The 25,888-nt window shown below is 49.8% G+C and overlaps 1 protein-coding gene and 1 long non-coding RNA gene across 3 annotated transcripts in view; both read right to left on the reverse strand.

Moving 5' to 3' along the window:
- IGFBP2 (insulin like growth factor binding protein 2) overlaps positions 1-25,888 on the reverse strand; it is a 60,342-nt gene that overhangs the window by 21,909 nt on the left and 12,545 nt on the right. The window contains exon 1 of one of the 2 annotated variants that reach the window (XM_083840955.1): positions 21,150-21,204. The exons of the other annotated variant lie outside the window; for it this stretch is intronic. Coding sequence (XP_083697081.1) covers positions 21,150-21,189 — 40 coding nt within the window. The 5' untranslated portion in view covers positions 21,190-21,204. Of the gene's footprint in view, positions 1-21,149; positions 21,205-25,888 lie in introns of those variants that run through there. 2 annotated transcript variants of the gene reach the window in all.
- On the reverse strand, positions 1,437-20,647 carry LOC310901432. Its single transcript, XR_014585806.1, has 3 exons — positions 20,510-20,647; positions 12,208-14,487; positions 1,437-12,010 (listed from the first exon to the last, which is right to left on the reverse strand). It is a non-coding gene; the product is annotated as an uncharacterized lncRNA (long non-coding RNA).

A 25,888-nucleotide genomic window follows, 5' to 3' on the forward strand; every position in this document is an offset into this window, starting at 1 on the left:
CTGCAAAGCTGGCAATTCTCCCACTAAGCCACCCCAGATGCTTCCCAGAAGAAGAGCACGGCTGGGCCCTCCTGCAGGAAGGAATCGGGGCACCACCGCTGGGCGGTGGCATCCTCCCAGGGACCTGTGCCCAGCATCTTTCCACGGCTTTCTGGCCACCATGCGTCTGGCGCAGGCAGGTACCAGCCGTGTCTCTGAACCCTGGCTCTGACACTGCCCCAGTCACATCCCCCAGCACATCCCTCCAACCATCAGCTGCTTGTCCTCCCTCCCAACCACCCACCCGGAGCCCTGTTCAGCCAGCACCGCTGATCTCTCCCTGTAAGCTCCAGCTTTCAGCTCCCCTGGTTGAAGCAGGCGTCCGTGTCCTCCTGGCCTGCTCCCCGTCCTGCCAGAGTAAGATATTAAAAGCACTGCCAGCCTTCCCAATGCCACGTTCCAGTTTGATTTCGTGCTGCGGTACTGAGTTCAATCGTCTTTTATCCCTGCTGCCTGCTATCTTTTCTCAGATGTCTAAGCACAAAAGCCACCCCCTGAAGCAAGCAAAAAGCAAGGCATGTTAGCAGCAGCTGAACGAGCTCCTCTGGTCCTTCCTGCCCCAGTCCAACAAGACTTCAGGACCAGGAAAATAAACAACTGAATAGGAGAGCTAAAGGGGGTCGCAAGGTAATTAAGCTCTGCACTTGCTATCCCGGTGTGGGTGTTGCTGTGTGCTTGAGAGTTACTTGGATGCACCGGAGCGTAAAACAGACCCATGTTCTGGAGTTCTTCTGGGCTCCTTGGGAGGAAGATACGAGCAAGTTACGACTTCTAAACCTCTCCTCCCATCCCCTTCCCTTCACCCATCAAGGCTCATGCAGACAAAACAAGGACATCTTTCTCAACAGAAAATCCCTCTTTTGCTTTCCAGGTGAATCCTGCTGAGCACTACCCATGGAAAGGCCAAACCAAGTCATCTGCACAAGGACACCCTGTCTTCTAAAGACAGGGAAGAGCAGGATTCAGACACTACAGTACATAAAAAGCAAAGATCTGCCACCAGACTGCTTCTCCTCGGCCCAGGGCCCACGAGTGCCATGAGACAGGGTTTTCAGACAGCCCAGCACTGAACCCCCTTCAACAGAGCATGGCAGAGCGGGGAGGCTGCAGCAATGCTCATCGGTGAGAGAGGGAGCACGGCTAGGGCTGCTCCTTCTACAGACACCGAGCAGGTCCCAAGGCCTAGCACAAGCTGACCACGACCGAGGCTGTCCGTGCACACCTCTTCAGCTGCACACAGCTTGCTTAAGGCCCCAGCACATGGCTGCTCTCCGTGTCTCCCTGCCAAGGCACCAGTGTGCTCTTCCAGCGTGCGATCACCACCAGCAGCTACAGCTGCGGTCAGCAGCAGATGGTGGGGGGATTGTAAGGACTGATCCTTTCCTCTGTTTCTGAAAAAAAAAATTTTTTAAAAAATCAATGGTTTGGGGACTTCCCAAGCCAGAGGCCATATATGGATCTTCATATTTCGTAGCCTCCCATCGTCTATGTGTTTCTCTACTTCCTTTCAGGAGCCATTTATACCAAGAACATTTGATCCCCTGGACACGCTGCCTGATCTTTTTCATGGGATGCTCGATGAAACAAAAGCAGTGACCTCCTTGTTCCTCCCACTATTCGCGACCTTACAGCACGCTCTCAGCCCACAAGGACAAGCCAACAGAAAGACCCAAACACCCAGGGACAGGTCTTCACATTGCTGAAACGGGTTCTGAAGACCCTTTCATCAGGAGGTGACCTTCAGAAAGCAATGGGCACCTGCTGCGTGTCACACAGGTCTCTCTCGCACCTCTGAAATCAACCGTAGCCCTCCCAAGGGGCTGGGAGCCAGGACACCTCTTCTTTAAAGAGAAAGAAAAATGCCCGGCCTTTTCACAAGTACAGAAGGCTTTGGCACAAGCCAAGGGCACAGGAACAAAGCCAAAGCACATGGAAAACAGCAGCAGCAGCAGTTCTTACTGCTGCCTAATTTGAGAGCTGGGACACCGCCCCGGAGCGAGCTCACGAGGGATTTATCGCAAGCTCCCGATGATCTCTGCAGGACAGCCCAACATTTCAGGACACCCTTCCAGGGCCATCCCATCGCTGCCCTGACAACCCCAACCCACCAGCACCCATCCTTGTCACGGGCTGCTCTTCCTCAAAAGCCTGCAAAGCACCTTGGCTGGGCCCCAACGAAAGCACCTTCTAATGGGATTTTTCAGGTTTCAAGGATATCAGTGTCTGGCACAGGCTGAAGCAATTAAGACAACATCCAACAGACGATCTGGCATTAATTAACTAGCTATTTACCACTGCAAACATTACAAATCCCACTTTCTAGTTCTGCACCAAAAAACTCGCTTTTTTCTTAACTGCTTTCTCCCTCGCCCCATCCCTGCCTGTCCCCAAGTCCCAAAGCACAGCCATGGCCCCTCTGCCGATTCTCCTCTGCCAGGGCCGTGCTTTGCCTCACCAAATAAGCAGCGATGATCACGGCCAGGCTGAAGCTGGAAGGCTTGCCGAGGGTTAAAGGGAAAACGTGTTGCTCTTGGCAAACAGACAAACCAAGTTTTTACTGAACAGTCCTCAAGATGGACAGCCTGGGCCATATGTGCTCGCAAGCATCATGTTTGCATTTTGGTCTCTTCCTCTCGAGTACAGGGTAAGAAAAATCCTCAGGATTACCTCATTTTTATTTTTTTTTTTTTACCAGCTTCACGGAGTTGGTCCCTACGCAGGTATGGGACTGTTCAACATCAAGTTCTTACAAACCAGAGACACCCCAAAGCTGTGACAGCCGAGGTGGAGGCTCCCTCCCTCATCGCCGCATCTCCCTCCTGCACCGCTTCGGAAACATGCCTGGAGGAGCAGCAAGCAGGCAGCCCTGGAGGGAAGGTTTTGGAGTCCGTGAGGAACGGCTGGTGGCATTTCACACCTGCAGCAGCGGTAATGCAAATTCTGCAGGGGGAGAGCATTTAGAGCTGGGATTTGTTACCAACGGCAGCAGAGCTGGCAGGTCCAGTTTCACCAGGAACAAACCGGGGCCTCCACCCTGGGTCTCATCGCCCAGCACACGAAGAACAAGGGCTCGGTGAGTCACTAGCCATGGCTGCTGTTTCCATGCACACGTTACATACAGATCAAGCTGTGTAATGCATCTCTTTTGGACACAGCAAGTGAATTATCAGAGTGCTTCCACTCTCTCCACATCAAGTACCAGCAGCAGGTATGCCTCACCTCTCTCTGAGGGAGAAATGCGGAGCATCTTCCAATCCTAAAGAGCTCCAAAGCAGCAAAATGCCTCCAGCACCTCCAGTGTTTGGGTCACCTCCTGTAAAGCTGCATCATCACTGCTCCCAGTGCCCACAGCCTCTCTGGAGATGCACGGGAAGACTTGAGATCAGTGGGGTAAGACTCTGCCTCTTGACGTCCACAAAATATTACGTAAATTGGTAGGGCAGCATAAATACTTAAGGGAGTGTAAGAGGAGAGAATAATGGAAACCGCTGAACAATAATAAAAGCAAAAGTGAATAAAACCCATAGAGAAAACTCTTCACGAGCTTATTCATGCCTAAAGTGCAATTATAATGGAGCACCACTGATAAAAGCAGGATAAATTGGTCAGAGGATTAAAAAAATTGGTCAGAGGATAAAAAAGCAACCAGGGAAAATTTTAGTTCTCCTATAATTAAGTATATAAAGACTAGAAAGAAATTAATGACTCTTGCAAATACACAACTGTTACTGAGATGAAAATTATTTACTGGATGAGACATACCTGGACAATACAGCTAATTAGTCACTGGCACCATTTACAGGAGGGTTGTGGTGGCCTCTCCTGTTGTCATTCATTTTCAAGTTTTCAAGATTTTCAAGGACATTTCTTCAAGCTTTAAGGCTGTAGAAAATGCACCCGAGAGTACCAGAGCTGGATGCATCCACAAGAAAGACCTGACGTTGCATGGGCTGACCCCTGAACTGAGTAACTCCATGGAAGAAAAGGACAGTGCTCAGATCAGACCTGCTACCGTGGAGCAGGGCATGGGATGGAGGTCTCCAGATGCAGATTCCTCACAAGTGGCCTTGATCCATTGCCACAGCTGATGAGGTTAGCATAAATCCTTAAATCAGACAGGAAGCGAGGCAGTGCTGATACAACACAACAGCCCCAGAAACAGACAAAGGAACAAGCTCTTAATAGAGCATCAGGTGGTGGAAAGTGTGAGAAGTTATCAGAGAAGTCATGCAGGCAAATTAACTGGAAAATGGCAGAAGGCTGATGAATATTTGGCTCCAAAACAGCCATCAGCTTCCCTGGGATGTTCCCAGAATGAAACTGTAGAATGAGCCATAAATAGTCTGAAGTGCATCTTGCTCCTTTACCCCAAAGGCAGAAGAGCCACACTGGGGGAGCTCAGAGGTAGGGAAAAGCAAATGCCTAAAATCTAACCCTCACTGAGTCACAGGAATAAATCATTCCAAAGCGATCTACAGAGGACCGCTATAAGCTGGGGAAGAGCCTTCAGGAAGCCTTCAAGGCATGTGATGCATCTCAACTTCTTTCCTGCCAGCTTTTATTTCATCTGCAATTAAAGTATCAGAGATGCCAGCTATCCTTTCCCCTGCTGGGGGCTGGGGACCTCCAAGGATGTACCCAATAACTCCTCTTGAGCAACTAATTCACTATCAAGGCTTCCTAAACCTTACCACATTATCTAGTTATTGGCATTGTACAAGAGCTTTGTTTAGAAAATCTTCCCTCCTTTCCCCACTGCAAATATTCGCTTTCTGAGCACTTGCAATTTCTCCATTCCCTAAGTCCCATTTCTTTGAAAGTTTAAGGTCACAAAGTACAGATTTCCTCATTTCTGTTTCCCCCAAAGCTGGAGTGATTTGGGTTTGCTACAGGGCAAACCCTAGAGCCTACAGAAAACAAACACATAGTACACTTCTGTTATCCTGAAATGCTGAGCAATAAAATCTCAGTAAATACATACATACATGGAAACTTGCTTTAGGTCAGACTATGTCACACTGCTTGGTTTGCTACTATTAGAAAAAAATCTTTTAAAAAAAGAAAATAGGAGTCCTGCACCCAGAAAACAGTATTGAAAAAGGCAGAAAAAGTCTCTGCATTTCCATTTCCTTTCAAAATTCAGTACAGCAACTTCTTGCAAAACAGGAACATTGCTTTAGTGTAGATCCAACTGTACTTTGAACCAGACCCTAAATTCTGTGAGCGATTTTATTTTGCATTTGGTGGATAAATATTGATCTTTATCAACCCCCTCTCCCCGACAAAAGCTCCTTTTGCCAAGCCGGAGGAGCATTAGCATGGCAAGGTCAGCACCACATTTCCCTGTGCGCTGCAAAACTAAGGAGAACGCAAGAGAACTAAAATAACTGTGTCTTGTTTAAGGGAAGAAAAATCCTCCCTAGTGTCGGTGCAGAGGTGTCCCAAGGCACCGGGGATCTGTCTGTGCCATCAGCCACGTGGTACCTCCCAATGTGGCAACGGGAAAGCCGCTGCCCTGCCCTTGCGGTGCCAGCTGGAGAAGATGTCCTAGAAGAAGAGCGTTCCAGCCAGCAGAAGTTTGAGACGGGATATCATTAGGGCCGAGTTATGGCATGCTGTCCTCATGCCAGCCCTCCTCTCTAGCTCGCTGTGCTCTTTTCTCTCCCCGTCGTTGTTTTCCTCCCATATCATGAGGGAGCAGCCAAGCCCTCCCCATTGCACATGCTCTGGCTCCCCTGGAGCTCTTCCGTGCACCTGCGCCGGCCCACAGCCATTCTTTTTTCAAGCTCATGACTGCAGCCAAGGGCTCGCCAGCTGCCTTCAGAGGGGTTAACACTTCCCTCGCCCCACAGGAGGCTTCTCTACAGATTTGGGTGAGACTGGGTTTGGCAAACCAGAACCCGAGTGACTGTCCACCCTCACCCTGGAATCAATTAAAATGCTCTGGTCTTACTTATCTACTGACGGATCCCGCTAACACGTGTCCTGTTCATCAGTCTCTGGTCTAGTCTTTTACTGCACACCTCAGCACTCTGTGCGATTGCATTTTATCGCATTTTGGACCTTGTCACCCCTCCAGATCACTTACCCTGAAGAGTTTTCCTGAACTTTCTCTTTCCGTGACAACAATCCCAATTCAGCGCAACCAAGCAGTCAAGTCCTTCATACTTTACCATTTGCACAAGGGCCTTCACTGCAAACCCACGCTGCCAGGTCCACCTGAAGCCTTACCCCTGGGGTCCCCTGCAGCCAGCAGCCCTGCAGCCAAGCCCCACCATCCCCTCACAAGCTTCTGTCACTCCCTCACCCACCACTTCCCAAACTGACTCCCACTGGCTCCATTTTAAGGACTATCTCATGCACATTTGGATCTACTGCTCTCCTAGAGATCACTCAGACCTGACACATTGCAATGCTCTTTTTATTTTTAAATGAAGCATCAGTTACTGAAGTATTGGCTCAGCCTGGCACGATCTGCCTCTGCTTAGCTCCCAGGGCACTCCATCTGCTCAGCACTTACCTTCAAGTCCTTCATTACTCTTTCTTCCAGATCTGTTACAAGATCAGTCACCCATTAATCTGATCTGTCTGATTAACAGCTCTATATTTGACTCACTCCCCCGCCTTTGGGGAGCCTAAATATTGGGTCCTTGTCTGCCACTTACACCATGACCTACGAATTTGTACTCATGACGCAGCAATTTTTTTGCATCTGTCCCTTTATAAAAAGTTCCTGGCCTCTGCTCTCCTACCAATTTCAATCAAGCTAGCCCTTTGATTTCTGTTTTTCCCATCAGTTTTTAACGTTTCCATGTCCTCATCCCCTCCGACTGTACTGAAAACTGAGGCAATGGTTGGTTCATGTTGGAGCCATACCTAGATCATCTTTAATCTCCAGTTGGTCTTCACTGCACAGCGGATTCAAGTCTTTTTATTTATATAGCTGAGAAACCTGTTGCTATTTGTTTTAATTTCCTTTGCCAGGCCTAACGCAGCTTGACTTTTTGGCAATTCTCATTTTATCCCTACCCCTCCTGACCTCTAAGACATTGCTTTTTCGCCGATTAGTCTTTTTTTCCATTCCTTACAGACACTCTGCTCGGTCCCAACTATCCTTTTTAAGGTGGCTATTCACTAGCCTCAGCCTGGAGCCCTTTCCTACCAAGTTCTCCCCTTTTCCTTGGGATCCCTGGTCCAGAGAGTTTCCACACCTCTGAACTACAGGAAGGCTCTGCGTCCTCCACACTCAAGTTCCCATGCTTCCCTGCCCAGATGACTTCACCAGCCAGATTTTTTCATTTTTCAAAGTTTGCCCTTTCAGAGACAAGTATCCTAGTTCCAGACCTACTTTTGTTTAGGCTTCCATTTAATTTAAAAAGGAATCCATTTTATGAGCACTAAGTCCAAGATTCCTCTGTACAACAAGGCCCTTCTGTAACATCAACACTAGTTACCAAAACAAAACCTAAAATAGCACCTCCATTTGCCGGTGCTGTTACTATTTAATGAAAAAATCCAGGCTATTACATCCAGGAATATCTGTTTTACCTTATTAATACAATGTGTTTGCCAATGTGTATTCCTAGATATAAAGATACATACCTAAGCTCTCACAGCAATGTTATTTTGGAAACATTTATCTTTCTAGTAACATTACAAAGGTCTATCCGTACCACCTCTGCTATGCCTCATTTCACAGGCCGCAGCTCTTTATCTACCCTCCCATGACTATTTCCCAAGGTGCTTAAATGAACTGCCATCTCCCTAGGTATTTCATGAATACCTCCAAGTGGTCCTATCACCAGGATGTTTCTCCAAAAACGGTCAGGCCGTCACGGGCACAGTTGTACCAGTTCAGACCACAGACCCACTCAGCCCGGTCTCCCACAAGCAGCCTAAAGTGGGTGCTGATGGAAGACTACGAGCAGGGCCGCACGCAACGCTTGCACTGCATGCCTTTAGACTACTATGGCCAGGACCACAACACTTCCAGTCCACACGGTCTACATGCTGGTGTCACTCACTCTGGGACCCCTGACTCCTCATCACAGGCCCTGCTCCTTTCTGAGGATAGTATTAAATGGGGGGGGGGGAGTCACACATGACCAGATGAAATCACCACCACAAAAGCCCTTCGCTGAAAACTGTTAGATAATTTACATCTTCGCTACTTGTGTCCGCCTTCAATCTGTTTGAGCAAAAGTCAGGCAAGTTGTGAGGGGCTGTGAATGGATTTGTCACGGAAGTCACAAGCTCTGGCATGTTTCTTCATCAAAACTAACGTTACACAAAAAAGGCAAAATGCAAATAAAAGGATGAATTAGACTAAGACAAAAATGAATTCTGGTAGACAAGAGATTCCCAGTGCCCACTTTGTTACCGATGACAAGACCAAAGAGCTTTGCTTTCAGTACTGCCTTTGTTTCTGCTCCCATTCCAATTTTTGTATGTGCTGTTTCACAGTAAAGTCCTTGGAAGCAGCTAACACAGCTCCAGCCACAGTCTGCTTAAGGTAGTTTACACTGATGCAATATAGCTGACTTCAGGGGAGTCAATCCTGACATCATGAAGGTCCCATAAACAGTTTTGGGGCCAAGTTCACAAGCTGGGAGTCAAGAGAACTGGATTCAAGCCCTCCTATCTTGCTCCCCCCCCCCCCCCCCCACGAGACCTTGAGGAAGTCACTCTATCCCACACTACAAAAAAGGGATCATAAAATTCCCATCCTTGACAGAATGACTGCTAAGATCAAGCCAGCAGATACAAGGAAGTCCTTGCAACTATGGCAAGGACAGCCACATAGCCACACCAGATATTTAGCTTCAAGTCCCTTGCTCCGATACTGTGCTTTTTAGTACCATATAAACAATTCCTTTTATTTTTTTTTGGCCTCTTCTCTCCAAACATACAGGTTGGATAAAAAGGAGAGAAAAACCTCTTTTTTTTCCCCATCTGCCCTGCAAAAGCTGGAGCTGCTTTGTGAAACCTGAGAGGAAAAGAACTGCGGCAATTACCTCACCTGCCTCACTCCGAGGATTGCCTCTTCACAAGAAGCCTCACGCACTGCAGCTGCCCAAACCGAGACAACCCCAGGCATTAACACTGAGCTGCGTGTCTGACTTGCTTTTTATCTCAGGCAATGCAGATTAAGCAAAGCTGACCCCATGCAAAACCCCAGGAGAGGCAGCTGCCTCTGCCCACCTGCGGCACCAAACACACCTCACGGTATCACCTCATTACCTGCTGAAAAATTGTTCTTGCTTGGCACCAGGCACTGTGATTATTGGATGTGGCTGAGGTTAGGCACTCCTCAAACTCAGGACTTTCAGGAAAAATTTGGGTGCGCCTCTTCCTCCCATGCAAGGAGATTCAGCAATTTTGCAAAAAGTGATTTGCATTTTCCCAACCCAGTTGTCTCTCATATCAAAGGGGCGTACGTGCCAAAATGTACGTGAGCCTAGGCACATAAGAGGTAACAGTAGTCTCCAACTTGCCCTTAAGAAAAGTCAGGCAATAATCAGCTCTTTACACTCGTGGGGAGAAAGTTGCTCCCAGGTGGTGAGCAGCTTCAGAGACCGAGGTTTGATCCTGCAAGAACCTTAAGACCCTAGGAGTGAAGGTCAGACTCCACCTCCTAGAAGCGATAAATCTCATTCTACCTCTGAGTCAGGTGAGCCAGTCAAATACTGTTATCATCACTGAAGATGACCACTTTGACCTGAGGTCCCCTCAGGACAACGGGGTCCCAGCATATAATTTGCTGAACAAACCCATTTAGAAATAATCTTGTCTCCCAAAGCCTTCTTCATCAAAGAAGAAAAACAGCCAGGCCTCTAGGGATACTCAGCTCTTCCCTTATCTCATTGCCTCATGGCTGGATTAGCTAATAAGGATCCTTCAGGTTCAGGTCCTGAAACTGGCCTCCTCAAGTCCACCTGCTCCTGCCAACCCCCCAGGGGCCCGGCTGACTCAAGGGCCGTGTTATGGAAAAGGCCTCCAAGCCCAGAGCCTTCGCTCTCCTCGAATGCACCAAGACTTCGAAGCACGCCGAAAACAACACTGTGCTGTCTCGGGGCTTACAATAGAGCAGACAGGCAAGCTGGAGCAACCGAGGGTCATCTGTTCAAGATCATGCAGGCGTCGGTGGCTGCGCTAGGAATCGAGTCCCGTGCTCCCGACTCCAGCCCTTGTTTTTTCCACAATGGATAGCGTAATCCCTGGGTGAGGCAACTCGACTTGCGCAAGCCCGGACTGGCTGCTCCTCTCACCATAAGGAATGCTCTTGCCTGCTCTCCATTGTACGGTCTCGATGGCCACGGGTTTGGAAGGAGGACAAGGCAGAGACGAAGGAACAATACAGTGGTACGGAAAGGCAGCCTGATCGCTCTTGTTGCCCCACCTCCTCAGCTGGTTACAATCTCTTCCACAAAATGAAATAACACGAAGATGACTAATGACTGGAAGATGAGTGTCTTGCTGAAGCAATGCAGCAGGGCAAAGGACTCTTGCCAAGGGCAATGGAGAATCTTATTTCATTGCTTCCATGAAGATAGCAGCTATCCACCTACCTCACTAGATCCATCATGCCTTCAAGAGGCCACCACAATGAAAAACAACCCCCATCTTCCACTGAAGGCACTGATTAATGCCTCCAAATCACCTTAGTTGCTCTGAGCTCCTTTTCCTTTAATGAGCTCGGCTAGGTCTATGCTATTCCACCACAGCTGTTCACAAGCACCTATCAGAGATCTCAAGTGCCCAGGGAAAAGAGCATGAACAGGATCAGCCAGGAAATCCCCAGATGGCCTACAGGGAGGGAAAAAAAAGAGGTTGCAACCACATGATGCAATCCCTTGAACTTAAGTAAACCTGTCCTGACCAGTTCTCATCCAGCCTAATTTCTTCCCAGGGCAAATGAATTTCTTCCTGGGACAGCTGTTTGTTCACGTACAGATAGATGTCCAAAGGCAGCTACCTCTACGTTTCTGTTGCCTTGTCTCCACCGCTTAAGCTGCAACTTCAATTATATCTAAACTTATTTCACCCCCTGTTTTGAGCAACAGCAGCTTGCATTTCAGCTAAGGACACTCTTTCCCCTCTTCCCTGTTTTCTTTGATTCCCCCCAGGTTTTCACATCTGGGAACAAGCCTTCACATTCCCTTTCCCGGGAACAAGGTTAATTTGTGACCTTGTCCTTCCTTCTGCTCTCATGACAAATAAGCAGCAGCCCAAACCCACTGCGTACTGATGATTCCCACCTGGAAGACCCTCCAGGAGCCAGAGAAGTTTCTTTAACACCTTACTCTGAAGACGAGGGTTGTGCTGAGCTGCATGATCAACAAGTGCCTGAAGAAAGGGAACTGGACTCAGGCAGCAGCAACAGCTTTCAGAAGAGGAAAGAAAAGGTTTGAGAAGGCAGAAAGGAACAATTGCATTAAAATATCCAGATCTTTCCCAGAATACTCACAGGGGGGTAAAAAAAAAAACAAAGCCAGTTTTGGCAGCTCCCCTGCCCAAAATGACAATGTACTGGTGTGTCCTCCAGAGAGCAGAACCAAGGAGGCCAGCAGTCCAGGGGGCTGGCACAGAGGAATGCTTCCCATGCAGTCCTTTGACGTCAAATTCAAAGTATTAAAAAGGGTCTCATCTCTGCCAATTTTCACAAAATGAACAACAAATAGTTCAACTGGCTTCAAAGATTATTACACCGGGCATGCAATGGAATGACTGAAACATGGGGAATGTCACCACTTGTTTGTTTAAAAACCAGGCTGAAAAAACATGGCTATTTCTGTTTTTTAGAAGACCTGACTCCCACAGTCAGTCTAGAAAGACTGATAAGAAGCTGTACATTGACTTACCACCAAATCTTTCATTCCTGAGCATTATCCAACCTGGCACAGAGGAGCTTAGAGTCAAGGTGGGGCTGGAAAAACTCCTGTTTCTGAGCAGCATCCACGTGCCACTGTGGCTGGACAAGGCAGATAAATAAAAACTATTTTCCAAGTCCATCCAATAGCATGAGACAAGCCAGTGAGTCTCCAATGAAGGTCTCCCATCTAAGAGACCTGACATCCACAGGAAATGGGATTTGTGTTATCCCATTTGTGTGGACCACAAATAACGTAACTCCACTTCCAGTCCCCCACTTCAGCTTCTCGCCCTCACCGTTGAGGGCATGGCCTTCAGGAGGGGAGCAGAGATGGTGCTCACCCAGGAACGAGCTCTAGAGCGCCCTGAAGGCAGAGATCCCTGCAACGGGAGTCTCAGCAAGTCATCTCTCACAGTTAGAAATGCTGACTAATTAGAAACATCTTTAAATCCCCAACTGGGGAGATGCCTGAAAAAAGCCAAAACATAATACTAATAATGATGATGATATTTGTAACTGCTGTTACTTGTTATCTTCTCAAGATGTTGACAGCAGCTCTTAGCAAGCATACACCAGTGAATAGCTTACACACACTAATTCTCTCTTAAAAAGCACATATTTAACCCTCAAAGAACACTTTTCCATCCCACATGAAACCTTAGGGATTGCCAAAATGATTTAAAATCTCAGCAAACAAGAGCTCTTGGAGGTGATAATCAAACCCCTCTTGCCCACATGTGACTTATAAGGTCTACATTTCTCATGCTCTACAGTTTCCAGCTGGGAAACATCAGCAAGCCATTGATTGCCCCTTATATACAGATGAACAGGTAATTAGTAAAATGACCTAATTAACATTAATGCACCAGAGTGACAGATCTAACAAAGCCTGACTTTTTAGGGTTTTCTGTTCTGTTTTTCCTAGTGTAGCTCTTTCCTGAGACTGTGCTCAAGAGATTGTTGGTTCTCCGATACCTGATACCGGCTAAGTTTTGGCTACAGCCCATCAGGAGACACGTACAAGGTGCAGTCCCACCACCCAGCAACTGTTTTCCCAAAAGCTGTAGGAAACCAGTATCTTGGAGCTCGATCCCTCCAGTGAATGTTCTGGTTCAAAAGTTTTCAGGGTAGCCATAGAGACGAGGATAATCCACACGTGCCCGCACACAAGGCTCATTTGGAAGAAAGCCAGGCTCAAAATGGGACAGCCAGTACACTGCTTTAAAACAAGAAATAGAAGTCTTTGCTGAGTACAAGAGCTAAACAATGATCACGTTTGCACTTCGTTGCTCACATGCCCTCCTTATAGATTTAAAATGGCACGGCAGAACAGAGACATTCACAGGGAAGGATTTGCTCTTCAACTGTAATCAGACACTGAGTGCTCAGGATGCACAAAGCGTGCGTGCACGTGACAGCGAGCAGACAGCATGGGATCAAAAACATGAAACTTGGGGGTTTTAAGGGGTGGGGGAGAGGCAAAGAACAGGCACAGCGCACCCAGCTCTGCAAAACTCATGCACACACAAGCAGGGCAACCACAAGTACTGCCCTGGGGAAGCAGAAAGGCGGCTGCTCACCTCACAAAGCCTGGGGACAAGGCTTGCTCACTGCCTGCACCCAGCCGCAGCGATAGCAAGGAGATGTTGTCCCAGCACAGGCAGATGCTGATGGGGCAGCATCCTGGGGAAGGGGCAGAGATCAACAGCCCAGCACACAAATGTTTTTTTGTTGTTGTTTTGTTTTTTTGTTTTTTTTTTTTTAAACCAAAAACACCATCCAGGGGCTGTTCCCACCTCTCCAGGACCCCAGCACCTCTCATGTGCAGGAATTCCAGGGACAAGGCTGGATCGAGCAGGAAGAAGTAAGGTTGAACTGACTTTTGGAAAAAAAAAGCTTTAGGACCCAAATTAAATACAGCAGGTCAGTGAGACCCTGCCACTGGCTGGGGTATGGGCTAGCTCAGCACAAAGGAGGAATTCAGGTGCACCTTCTCCAGGTGAGACACCGCCTGACTCCTACTAACCTTGTTTGCAAGGAGTAATATTTGTCCCCGTGATGTGTCACCCAAGAGACCAAACTAGTTCACAACTCAAGTACTCTTGCAAGATTTGTTCTCCTCGGGTCAGAACAATTTAAGGAACATTGTCAAGGCTCACATACCTAAGAAAAACACATCCCATCCCCAGCCCAAACCCCCTCAAAAACGAGCAAGAAAGGAAAAAGCTGCGTCAGGCTGGAGGACACAGCACAGGGATGCAGGCACCAGCACGTCCACAGCCCCAGGGAGGGGCGGGGGCTGAACCACAGCCCAGGGCTGCTGCTCAGCAGCTGGGGCTCGAGCACTTGTTGCAGCAGGAGGAATTAGTAAGAGGCATGGGGAAAGGTGGGGGGGTGTCGTATTCAAGGCCCAAGCTGCTACAAAGAGAGAAGCAAAAGCAGTCTGGGGAAAGGTTTAGCTGGCTTTCTTCTGTTTTCTTTTTAGTTCTGACTCCCGACCACAGCCCCAGGAAGCGTGCACCCATCTGAGGCCTCCATGTGCCGCCACCTTGGTGCATCTCCAAAGATGGAACACCCTGAAAACAAAAAGGACAAACCAAATTTTATTCTTTTCCCTCCTTGAGCTTTTAGGGAGTCAGAGGAAAACGCTTCCATGAATGGCAACAGCTAGCTTTATTACCTACCATTCCCTCCACCGATCCTTGCTAAGTACTGAATGGGAGGAGCAGGACGAAAAATCCCTGTTGCCCCATCCCCTGGCAGTTCAGCTGTTTTGCATCACCGCCATGAATCAGCCTGCGTGCGTGCGGGCACTGCCCATGCTGACGGGCATCGCCTGCAGCTCAGACCCTGCTCTCCTCTTGGAGGAGCATGAGGAGGGACGATGGCCATCAGGTGCTCCCCCAGCAGCACAGCGTGGCCAGGAGAAATCATTTTTTCCCGGACAGTGCTACAGCAGTGCAAGCAAACCACTCCATCCGGCATCTGAAACCGTTCGAGTAAGATAAAACACCAAGCTCAGCCATCGCCCATCGGAGCCAGCGTTACTGCAGCAAAGGTCCTGAGCTTTCCCCAGTACCTTTGCTCTGCGGCCACGTTCAGGTTACGACTCCAAAGGACCACAGACCTCAGCCTCTGAGGTTTCCTCCTGCAAGGAATGCAAACAGCTGAGAAATGCTAGCGGCTTTCCCACACGGATCCACAGAGGGAAGCCGAGACACCAGGCAACCGCAGCCTTTCAGGAAAGAATTCGTGCTGAAAAATGATGGCTCTCCCTCCTGGCGGGGGTAACCTTACACTGGGAGGGACTCTCGACCTGCATCCGCACCGCAGGCACTTGCTCCAAGCAGAGATCCCAGTGCACGAGGGCTGCCGGATCGGGACCGTACATACGTGTCAGGGCTTTTTTTAACGCACATCGGTCAGTGGAGGGACCCAGCAGGAGCCTGCTTGGGCCGGTGGACAAAGTGGGGGTAGGGGAAAAAACTGTGACAAATTGAAAATGCAACATGGATTGCGTAACTGCCTGAATAATTCCTTTCAAGCCAAAAGGGATTCCTGTAAAAGAGGTAGTTTGCTGCAGTCCCTCGGCTCTGCTTAATGAAAGGACCCCCAGACAGGTTTGGTTGGATTTTTTTTTTCCCCTCTCCTTAAAAAAGACCTCCCTATAGCCCTGTTGCAATCTGTAGGATGCAACTGAGCTTCCATACTTCGGTTCCCACAGCTCTCCCCTGCCAAACGGGTGACACTGGAGACAGATTTCCCCACACTGGCTGGGCGAGGAATTTGTTCAAAACGGCAAAAGACGCTCATTCCCTTCTGCTGGAGACAAATTAATGAAAACAATGCAAGATATTCATAGGGGAGGAGGGAAAATCTGCTGACAAATATTTTCTCTAAAACATGAAGTGAGATTTATTAGAATGTGGGATCATCTCCCAGCAAGAAAGAAAAATTGGTGAAATGAAGCAAAAAGCAGGGGAGAGAGTCACAGCAGCAGGATCGACTCAAGTTACAGAGTGGCATCCACAAAACCTGTGGAAGCCTCAAGTTATAGGAAGGAAACCTGGAACATCAGTGCACAGGAAGGTCCCAACACCGTGCAGTACCAGCAGCCACCCCAAACCTTGCCAAAATGCTGACAGCATCCTCCCAGCAACAGACAAAAAAAAAAACCTTCCTCAAGGGCAGCAAATCCCCAGGGGGGCACAGGGGGAGCCTGAGCATTTTACCTGGTTTGAGAAGGAAATCAGGTGTGAGAGGAAGGGGGGTGGAGGCCACCCCTGAACTTTTTCTGGTGCAGCAAGTGTGTTGTTTCCCAAAAGGATAGCCAGCCATGGCAGAAATAGCACAACTCATCCTGGTCACTAGCACCCCTGTGGATGTTCTGATGTCTCACAGGGTAGTTGAGCCCACACTGCAGCCTGTCCCTCCAAGCAGGCACTAACAGGGCCTCCCTCCTCTACCTGACCCAGGCATTTCCACCAAACTTTCAGGGAGAAAGGGATCAGACCTCAGCACCACCCCACTGGCCCAGAGCTGGTCAATGGATTCAAAAGCTTTGCCGAAATCAGGCTGACAAAATGTTATTCTCTTCAGTGGGCTCTTTAGGAGCCAACCCCACTGAGTTTGGAGCTCTTTGAATTCCACATCACACCGTTTGCCTAAAATGCAGATCCCCAGCTCCCTGCCAAGCCCTCCGAACCCGTTGGCCTCGAGGCCAGGTCCGCAGACTACTCTGCAAGTCCTTCCCCTCTCCTGGGCAGCCCCAGCTTCTCCTCCTTGCCCCAGGACTCCGACCCCACAACCGGTTATTTTCTACCTACCTCCACTCCTGCCCCAGTTCTCCTTCCTCCTTTTTCTTGCTTCCCACATGGACACCATGAGCCCTAACTCCCCTCCTGGCCAACCTCTGACCCCATTTGGTTCAGGAGGGCACAGATGCCTACCCTGAGCTCCACGAGTAGATGTGAGGACCAGAAGATGGGACGGGATGGCAGGTCAGGCAGTTTGGAGACTGCTGCCCATTGGGAAGGTGGGGGAGCCCCAAACTCACTGTCCCCGCTTGTGTCCCTGTTTAGGGGAAGGGACACCTGAAGGCAGCTCAGGACCATCTCCTTCCCACAGCCCAATCCCCAGCACAAGCGCTGACTCAGGCGTGAGCAACACCCGCGCGATGGCATTGCCTGCCCTGGGCACCCAGACAGCACTCAGCATCAGCCGGGAACGTGCTCTGCCCCAGTGAATCACACACCAGCCCCGGCAAGTCCTTTCATGACCCATCAGTCACCAGAGGGGAAAAAAATTACAGGCACACAAAGTAATTAGAGGTGTAACCCTCTCCCCTCCCTCTGTGCAGGCTTAATGCTCCCTTTGTCCAGGCATGTTTGCCTTGCTAAGTCGTGCCTCGGGACAGCTTTCTTGACAGAAAACAAAGGTTAATTAAAAAAAAAAGCACAAAGAAATCCCTCATTAAAATGGCCACCCTCTCGGCATGGCTCTCTACCCAGCCTGGTCCTTCCTGGAAGCTGAGCACCGACCCGCGGCCATCACCCCTGCAAGGAAGCCAAACTGCACGCAGCCAGCTCGGGGCTGACTCCGGCAATGGAAATCAGGCGGGGAAGCAGACCTGAGGTGCAGCAAGGTGCAAAGCCAGTGGTGGTTACCTGCCCCATGCACCGAGCTCCCAGCCCCACTGACTGCTCATCTTCCCTCTAATTAAAACCTCGGTGGCACACGTCACCTGCGACCTACTGCAACTCTGCCACCGACGGCTCTTGGGACAAGCAAGGAGACTCTGCTCCCCTCCCGCCGCACCGAGGCAGCTGAAACCACAGCAAACCTGGCTTCCAGGTGCTTCGCCTCCACGACGGAGGTCTGTTACAGCACAGACTTGTTGAACACAGGTAAAGCCCGCCTCAGACCTGCTGTCTGCAAGTGCACAAACACCTCTCCCACGTACTCATCCCGTTCGCCTGGGACGCACACAAGCGCCTCTGATCCTGTTAGCCAGAAGTGGTGAAAGCACACACACACACGTGTATGCACACCAGCCAGCTCATTAAAGCTAATTAAACAGTCTTCCACAGGGAGTTTTGAAATGCATATACAGCAATTCCTGCACGTTGCTTTCTTCAACCCTCTGGATGTGTGAGCATGATTACTCACACCACATGAAAAATACAGCTAATGTGAAACTTCATGGAGCTGCCACGCTTGCACATTAGTGGAGGTGTGCTGTGATTTAATCAGATTCTTCCTGCTCGGAGACAAATATGGTGGCAGCAGTACAGGGGAAGAACATCCAACACTCATTTCTGTCCAAGCCTGAATCAAAGGAATTGATAATTTGGAATTGCCGGATCTTTTCGCTGGCGGCTTTTGGTAAATCCTGCAAGCCAAGATGTCATCAGGGTAAGGTGTGGAGCCAACACGCATGTAAGCAACACCATCAGCACCAGGATGACCACTGAGCAGAAGTACAAAGGATTGAATTGGTGGGCTCAAGCAAAGAAAAAACAGGCAGATCACACCTTCAAGAGCTTCCAGTATAGAAAAATTGCGGCCTCAGACCTGATAAATGACGCAAAGGAAACCTGAGCAGGGACACTGGCAGCCTGGCCACACTCAAGGAGCAGCTCCATTTGATGGGAACCACAGAGCCATCAGCCTCGGGAGCTAACAGAGCCAGTGCTAAGGCACCAGCCCTCCTGCAAGGGCACAAGGGGACTACCCCAAACCCAGCCACATCAATACAGGGAGGCACTTCAGTTGGCATGTGTGTACAGATACATGTCTGTCTGTCCATGTGATCTCACTAATTTCACAACATACACTCCAGAAACAGGAACACATACATTAAAGCCACATACCATGACTGTATAATGAAGAAACTTCGCTAATCTTTCACAGATGCACTTTGGGTGAAATTCAGCTGCAGACACAGATGATGGAAAGGCTTCCATTGACTTTTTTGGAGTTGGTCATCATGTAGATGCACTCAGGGCACAGCTAGTTAACTGTAAGGCTGGTATGTTCAGTGAAACTGCAAGCTTGGCTAGTGAAGCCAAAGGGCTTGCAGTTTCCATAAATCAAGCTACTTCCAGATTTATTTATTTTTCAACATTGCTCTTTCAGGTCTTAAAGAAAAATCATACATTAGGTTCCTACACTGAAATAGAAAATAATGAAATACAAGGGACTAAAACAACCATCATTCATATGGATGACATCTGCAGCATTTTTTTATTTTTTTTTTTTGCTGGTTGTCTAACCTATATTCCTACAGTTCACAGAAGGAATTAGGTCAAAATATGCAGGACGAGTATCCAGCCACAGTTAGTGCACACAGCTGCACTGACCAAGCCGTTCAAGTTCCATGATTACTCCAGTGATACAGTTTTGACAAACCCTACAGTTTCAATTTAAAAGGCACCAGAAATTAACTGCGAACCACAGCATATAAAAAGCTAGAGAATAGCTTAGCTGTCAAAACGAGACAGGAGAAACCATTTTCATCAATAAGATCTTTCAAGAGAAGATTTCAAGATTTCAGCAAAACGATACACAATAAGTGTAGTTAAAGGAAACCTTAGTTGAACAAAACTAAAAACAGCTTTCCACAGTTTTTCTGTTGACCCTACATTAGATGACTTTCCTGTGTGGCTCATTACCAGAGCCAATAATGACATTTTCAACTTTTTCCCCAATTTGGTCTGAAAGCTTTAGGTTACAGCAAAAACTTTTAAGAGAATCTGTAAAGCTTGAGAAACAACACAACAAAGTTAGCTTTGCAAAAGTGTTGCTTCATCCAGAAAACTTAATAAAGATTTAAAAAGGTATTTATTCTGACTACTGGAAAATACAGATGTTAGTCCTAGATTATATCCTGTGAGAAACAAAAGCTATGGGAGGGGGAGACTTAAAGCGCTGGAGTCACAACAGCTTTTTCACAGAGACAGCGAGAAGCAACTTGAATATAAATAAGTGTCCAAAATAGGTCAGCACTCTTTTCTTGGCCACTGAAGTTTGATACTTTTCACTCAGCGTTAGCCTGGATGGTGGAGGCACACACAGAGCACTGCGAGATCCGTGGGGACGCAGGAGAGCCCATCAGCAACTGGCAGCATTGGGCAAGACCCGGTCCTGCAACAGATCCCATACAGATGGGTTGGGGCTCTCCATACATTGGGCTAGGAGGTGCAGAGTTTAAAAAAAAAAGAAAACATTTCTAGAGCATGGAGCAGCAGCAAGTCTGCTGGTCAAGCCCCAGCAGCATCCCTGCCTCGCACAGCTTGTTTACCACCAATAAAAAGCCCATTAATTGCACAACACACCTGTTAAAAATAACTCCAAAAAGTCATTACTGGTAAATTAGTAAGACATCAGGAGATGCAGACGCCTCCACGTGGTGTTATGGAAACCACAGAGGAGGCAGGCATCCCTCAGGAGCTTTCCCTGAGGGAGACAGGGCTGGGGATTTCTCTCCCTTTGAGAGGACACAGCTAATTTGAAGGGCTCAGGCCCAAAATACGGCCATCACCTTGCCAACGAGCCCAGGGTTTCTGCTTAAGCAACGTCCAGAGAAGGTAAACTCACCGGGCTGAGATGACGCCGGTTCCCGCAGGACCAGCCGGAGTGCAAGGCCCCTTCGCCCAGGGGTGGCTGCCAAATCTTCGCGGCCCAGCTCAGGTAAAGAGGCCACAACAAGCGCTGGGGCGGCTCCGTCCCCCCGCAGGCTGCCCACGGACCCCGCTGAGGAAGGGGCCCACGGCTCAGACCTTGCAGATGGTGCCTCTTCGGTTGCTGCCCCCAGACTCGTGCAGCTTCGGGGCTGCTCCAAAACTGACCCAGGGGTCACTGCCCAAGCCCCACTGACTGAAACAGAACCAGGATCCCTTCTGGTTCACGAGGTGCTAAGAGGGGACCTCGAAAGCAGCTGCAGATACACAGGGTGGTGATTCAGCCTGACCTTTTCACGAGAGGAAACCTTCCCTCCCCATGCCCTCACAGGACAGCAAGTACATTTTTCAGACGTGCACGGTATCCTCCAGGCTTGTAAGAATGAACACGGGGTCACGCAAACAGGTGAGCAAGCGCTGTGCTGTATCCCGGCAGAAAACACAAACATTGGGCTTCAGAAATGAAAGCGTTCATCAGCACAGCGTCCACAACACCTGCATTGCTGCTGCTGCAAAGAAACCTCCAACAGAGCCCCAAATACCGAAAGTCCCCAGACCTGAGGATGACGGTAAAACACACCCAGTGGACTTGCACATGGAGAGAAGGGAAGAAGAGCTCTTCTGCAGCCTCCACACCACAAAGAAACAAGCTAACACCCTCTGACCCCCCTATTTAACTCTTAAATTCAGGTGGGACTTGATGGAGACAACAGAAGGATAAAAACTACACCCAAATTAGCAGCTGGTGCTTGTGCCCGGATGGTGAGGATGCTCAGCTGCTTCAGCCGAGATTGTCTCCAGCTGGAAAGGGGTGAGAGCAGCTTCCCTGGTGGGGTCTCTATTTCTGGAACTGCCGCTGCCGTTTTAAAGCCGCCCTCAGGGACAGCTGTCCCATGGCAGCCCGTTCCACAACCAGTCACCTGCAGCACCAGCGAGGTTACACCAAGCAGAAGTTTCATCTGCTGAGGTCCCTACCACATTTCTGCTTTAACAAACAGCAAAGGGGCTCCTTCCAAAGGGACTCACGGAAAGGCAGCATGCTTCAGCACACGGGGCTACCTCTCGGCAAGCTGCTGCAGAGCTCTGCTGGACCACTCGCTGCAGGGAGACCAGGAATTGAACTCGATGATCCCTGTGGGTCCCTTCCAACTCAGGATATTCGACGATTCTGTATATTCGATGACTCTCCTCAGCCACACAAGGCGGCAGGGACAGCTCACGCCAGAACACCACCACCTCCAGCCCCACTGCAGTTGCATATGCCCACCTCAATTTAACCAGGTAGCACGCTGAGAAACCCAACCTGAGCTAACTCCAGCTTGAGGATGCTTAAACCAGATCCAAAGCGTGACGGGACGGTGACCCGCTCTGGTCTCGCCCCTGCTACATCTACTGTGTCCAAAACATTTTGGAGGCAGAGGGCGGGAGGGACGACTCGGCTCCAGCAGATTTCAGGCTGGATCGAGTATCGTATTGCCCGCACCGCTGTAACGCGACGCCGGCGTAGGGCAGCCCGCCAGCATAAACACCGTATCGGGTGCTCTGGCTGCGCCGACAGCAATGCAACCGTGTCCTGGGGCCGGATCCAGCCCCGGCAGACACGTGCATCCCCGGTGCCGATGGCCACAGAGACGCAGCTCGGGTCTGCCCGCGGCGGTGGGCGCGGGGCAGGCAGCGGAGCAAGACCCATAGAGGAGATCTGCGTGGCTGGCGAGTGCCTGAGCTCCTGGGAACGGCCCTTTTACTGGGCTCCAGATGCTGTGGAGTGATTGCTTATATGAAGGCGGGGGAGGCCTCTTTACTGTTTCTCATTTCCTCCTTTTTTTTTGCTTTTTTTTCTCCCTCCCCCCCCCCCTCTGATTTCCTGGTTTTGTTCAGAAGCACAAGAGAGTCATTCATCATTTTTCTTCGAGCACAAGGAGCGCTCTCACCTCCCCCTCACCCCGAAATCCCTCCCCACCAGAACAGGGCAGGCGTTCACCGGCCAAAAAGGCTCGCAGCGGGGAAGGCAAAGCTCCCCGGTTCCTCCAAAGAGCTCGGCACAAAGGGCCACTTTCTCAGCCGGGTTCAGTGGGTGCCAGCCCCGAAAGGGTGAAGGCCAAAACTCAACGACAGCAGAAACGCTAGGTCAGAAAACGGATATCGGCAGCAGAGGAAAGCAATTTGCACCGGTTTGAATTACAGGCGATGCAAAGCAGAGGGTAATTTGCATGCTGAGGAGACAGACAGTGCCCCAGGTAACAGGAATAAAGAGCGAGGAGATGCAGGGCCGCTGCCTCGGCAGCCCTCCTGCCAACCCAAACCGGGGCAGTTCCTGTGCAGGGTTGCCCCCCAGCCTCTGGAAGGGGATGGGCAGAGGTGCAAGAGCAGCCCGGGTGAAGGATTTGCACGTGGCGCCAAGCCACCCGCCCCAGCTTTGGGATGGGCTTTCAGGAATCCCTCATTTAGTTGGTAGGAGGGAGAGAAAAGAGATGACTACAGGTGTATCCATCCGGAGGGGCAACGACAGCCCCAGGAAAACCTTCTCACACAGCTTGAACGTGACGTTCAAGTCCCACTGGTGTTCACCATCATGCTGCCCTCTCCATAGCTTTTGATGGCCTTCTCCTTGCCCTGCTCTTGGAGGGGGAGAGCCAGGACTAAAACATCTCATCTCAGTACAGCTGCAACAAAAGGAGACGCTCTCTCCAAATGCAAGTAGAAAAAAAATCAAGGTAGTTAAAATGCTTGCACACATTTCTATAAAGCAACTCTTGAGTTTGCACAGAAACCAGGACTGTGCAAGTATGTGGCATCTGTATGGGGTCTTTTGGTTTGGCTGATGACCTGGAAGAAAGAAAAGTGGAAATAAAACTGGACATACAGAAAACATTCTGGGCTTTTGTTTTGTTTGGTAGGTCAAAAAGGTCTGCTTAAGGTCAAACACGAGGCTTCTTTTTGGTGTTTTCAGAAGGAAAAGAAATAGAAGACCATGGTCAGTAACAGGGCTGGCGGGATGGAGGGAGCCTAAGTACCAGCAGTTCCACCGAGGAGGTACACTTGTGGCACAATTTCAGCAAAAACTGGAGAAACAATACAAATACAAGCTAACAAATGGCTACAGCATTCAGGTGCATGGTCTGGAGACTGGATTTGGTGGACTTCCATGACCTCAAGTATCATCATTTCGAAAGACCACAGAGTTTGAATGGGGGACCTAAGACAGGCGGCGTTTACATCTCGGGCAAAGGGAAAGCTGGTGGTTGGCTATTTAGGGCCATTTTTGAAAGTATGGAGGATCTTCCCTTTCTTTAAAAATGCTCAGATGGGAGCTCTTTTTTTTTTTTTTTTTTTTTTTTTTTGCTTCTGGTCTCCCTCGACATCTTTGCAAGCTTTTAATGTTCCTTTGGGCTCCCAAAGAGTAACCTCAATATCTCAAAGTTACTTGAATAAAAACTGAGATTTAGCTTATTTTTTTAGCTTTGTGGTTTTTTTGTGGTTTTTTTTTGTTTGTTTTTTTTTTTCTTTTATGTCATCCAAACTAAAATGATCAGCCCCAGCCACCACACACCAAGGCAGGACCCAACGCATGGACCCCACCACACTGCAGACCCGGAGCTGTCGCCTCCCCAGCTCCCAAGCGTGTGGCCGCAGCTCTCTGCTCCCAACCCTCCCACCCCGCCGGGACGGACCCTGCCGGCTGCTCTCTGTGCTCTCTGCAGGTCTGAGCAGGTCTCCACCGAGCCAGACGGGTCCAAATGAGCCTGCCAGCACCTGGGTGAAAATATGCAAAGTGAACCCGAGAGTGGGCGCAGGGGGAGAAGGTGAGGCTGGCAGAAATGCAGAGAGAGGAAGAGAGCACAGTACTTTATAGCAGAAAGAAAATAAACTTGCTGACCAAATAAAGATGCAATGGGAAGAATGTACAAGGCTGTAGGGACAAAAACAGCAGCTAACAACGAAGGCATGGGGGGATTGGGGTGAACACATTGATCAGCATGGGTATAACGGTGTGTTTCTCTCTCAGCACCAAGGAGATCCCCGAGGGCCCCCAGAAGCCTTCTGCAAACAGGGACCAAGTTTTTGGCTCACCCACCAGGCTCTCAACCCAGAGAAGACCAGGTTTCTGCTGTTGGAAAGATCATCAAAATAAATTCCAAAAAATCCCCGGGGATTTTGCATTGGAGGTTTTCGGAGGTTTCTTCACCCCGGCATGTTCAAACTAGGCAGCACATGCCATGTGTGGCACCACCGTGGTTTCTGTAGTGTTCAGCAGCGGAGCACCTCGCAGGCTGTTTTAGTCTAAGAAATGCGGATGCAGAAGGGATGAGAGCAGCCCAAAACTGAGACGAGCTCCAAAACGAGGCCGCCGTACCCTATTCCAGCTACAGCCCTGCACTAGGGCCAGCAAAAGCCCTGCACGTTTTTTTTTCAGAAAGAAGCCAGGCAGTGAAAAGCCCGCAGCGGGAGCATTTTCCTTTCAGGCTGACCCGAGCCGTCCTGCATACCCACAGCGAGGGCACGGCCACGGGCAGCCAGCTCGCCCGCTCCAGGAGGGGAAAGGGGAAGTTAATTTTCGCCGTCAAAAGAAAATAGGGAGTTCTGTTCCGACGGCAGGAACGTAGCCGTGACATTTAGTCACTTGCTATTTCTGCTTCCCGGGTACATCCCTCTACACAGGAGAGACAGGAGTCCTCCAGGCGGCCCCACAAAATGCGTTTGCCCAAACTTCGGTGTCTAAACCCGCACCGAGGTCCCTGCGTGAGGGCAGGGTTTTGGGGGGAGGTCAGGCTCCTCTGCTCGGTGCCCGGGCAAAGCAGGCTGCCTCTGAACAGATGCATGGAAAAAGGGCGAACCTGCAGCTCTGGCCTAGGGCTGCCCGGGGTCTGACTCACCAGCCCAAAACAGCAAACCCAGCCACGCCACAAGCCGGGGCACGACAGCAGCACCGCACCGCATTAGTGCAGGTTCAGCAATGAGGAGACCAATGCTCCCCTGCTCTGAAGTGCAGCCGTTCACCACCGCCGCCATGGGAAAACCCGCATTTGCTCCATTTTTGGCTGAGACAGCCCGTGATCCTACTGCGCATGCTATCGTGGCAATGCTCTTGCAACAAAACCAGCACCCCCAGCCCAAATTCCAGCTCTCCGATCAGGACACCACCTCGTCCCTGATGTCCCCATCCCTCTTGCCCTGCCTGGAGGCACAGGCTGTGGCTGTTTGCCCTCCAGGCACCGTGCATGCCTGCAGGGTTGGAGAGAAAAAGGGTGCAACCGGCTCGAGGTAACTCCCGTGCAGGGCAAACTGCAAGCTCCGA

Source organism: Anser anser (genome assembly GCF_964211835.1).
Source record: "Anser anser genome assembly, chromosome: 6".
Taxonomy (NCBI): Eukaryota; Metazoa; Chordata; class Aves; order Anseriformes; family Anatidae; genus Anser; species Anser anser.